General features: G+C 33.5%; 1 protein-coding gene across 1 annotated transcript in view; it reads left to right on the top strand.

Moving 5' to 3' along the window:
- LOC105812130 (canalicular multispecific organic anion transporter 1-like) overlaps positions 1-1656 on the top strand; it is a 171550-nt gene that overhangs the window by 30286 nt on the left and 139608 nt on the right. The window contains exon 2 of the mRNA XM_012646516.1: positions 657-799. Within this exon, the coding sequence (XP_012501970.1) occupies positions 657-799 (143 nt within the window). The remainder of the gene's footprint in view (positions 1-656; positions 800-1656) is intronic.

Below are 1656 nucleotides of genomic sequence, written 5' to 3'. Positions count from 1 at the left end.
ATTATTTCTATTAATATAGAAAATCTCTAAAATATGTGAAATGACAAGCCATTTCCCTAAGTACAATTGGTTGCTATTGTAGATCCTTCTGTCCTCAAACTATTCAGCATCACTTCCTTTTAGTGTTCAGGAGCAAATAATGTCAATATGTATGTGTATTTTGACTTTTCACTAAATAGTGACAAAGACATCTTCTGTTTCTCAAAGCTTCACATCTATTGTCCAAGTAAATTTTATGGTGGCCAAGGCCAAAGTTTATGGGAACAGGGATAGATATTCCACACCTAGCATCACATATACACATATATATATTTTTTCTAGACTTCCCTAAAAGAAAATATAATTTGGAGATAAAAACTATATTGATTAACGAAATAGTTTCAAAACTCACAAAAGGGATAAAATACAACCATTGATTTTACCATTTTGCTATGTGATATGAATATCAGCAACTAGTATGAATACATATCATACCAATGACATGGGTCATAATTTCAAGTTTAACTGAATTTATTCCTTTCTTGTTACCTTATTGTCTTTGGAGTACACTAGTTTTATGATTCTTTTATTTATATATATGAATATATAGATATATTTCATGTGTACTAATATTCTGTCCAATTTTCTCATTGTTTCTATTTTCTTTAATTATGTAGGCATCTTTTTGTAAAGAGGCACATACCAGAAAACCATCTCTACTTTATGCATTGTGGAACACCTTTAAGTCTGCCCTGATTCAAGTTGCTTTATTCAGAGTTTTTGCTGATATTTTGTTTTTCACTAGCCCACTCATAATGAAGTAAGTTGAAATCTTGTGTGTTTGTTTTCCTTCCTACAGGTAAATGAGAAGCAAGTGTTCTACTATAAAAGTTCTACTAAAAAAGAGTGAAGAATGTCCTTATTGTGAATTTTATTTAGCATATGGGTATTCTATTAGGGTTGTCTATGATATGAATGGGGATTATAGTAATGTGATCAATATTTGTTGAAGCCAACTATGTATTAAGCATTGTTCTAAAATCTTATATTAATTGTATTAAGTCACAGTTCCCCAGAGAAACAGAACCAATAGGGTATATATAGATATATAAAAGGGGATTTATTATGAGAATTGGCTCATGCAATTATGGAGGCCAAGAAGTCCCACAATCCTGTGGTCAGCAAGATGGAGACCCAGGAAGTCTAGTGGTGTAATCCAGTCTGAGTCTGATGGCCAGAGAACCTGGAACTCTGATGTCCAAAGGTAGGAGAACATGGATGTCCCAGGTCCACAATAGAGTGAATTTGCCCATTCTCCACCTTTTTGTTCTATACCCTCAACAGTTTGGATGAGTCCCTATGGCCTGTGATGTATTTTATTCAGCCTACTAATTAAAATGCTAAACTCTTCTAGAAACACCCTCCCAGACACATCCAGAAATAATGTTTTACCAGCTATCTGGGTATCTCTTCACCCAGTCGAGTTGATACAAAAAATTAACCATCACATTACTTATCTTTAAACATTCCTATGAAGTAGGAAGCATTATTACACTTATTATTACAATGCAGATACAGAGACAGAGAAGTTTCAGTAATTTTCCCAAGTCTACATGGCTGGAAAGAACCAGAGTGATGATTGAAATCTGGGAAGTCTTACTCAAATGTTATGTTTAG

Source organism: Propithecus coquereli, unplaced genomic scaffold (assembly GCF_000956105.1).
Source record: "Propithecus coquereli isolate 6110/MARCELLA unplaced genomic scaffold, Pcoq_1.0 Scaffold244, whole genome shotgun sequence".
Classification (NCBI taxonomy): domain Eukaryota; kingdom Metazoa; phylum Chordata; class Mammalia; order Primates; family Indriidae; genus Propithecus; species Propithecus coquereli.
The sequence above is the reverse complement of the archived record's forward strand: the minus strand, read 5'-3'. Positions and strand labels throughout refer to the sequence as shown.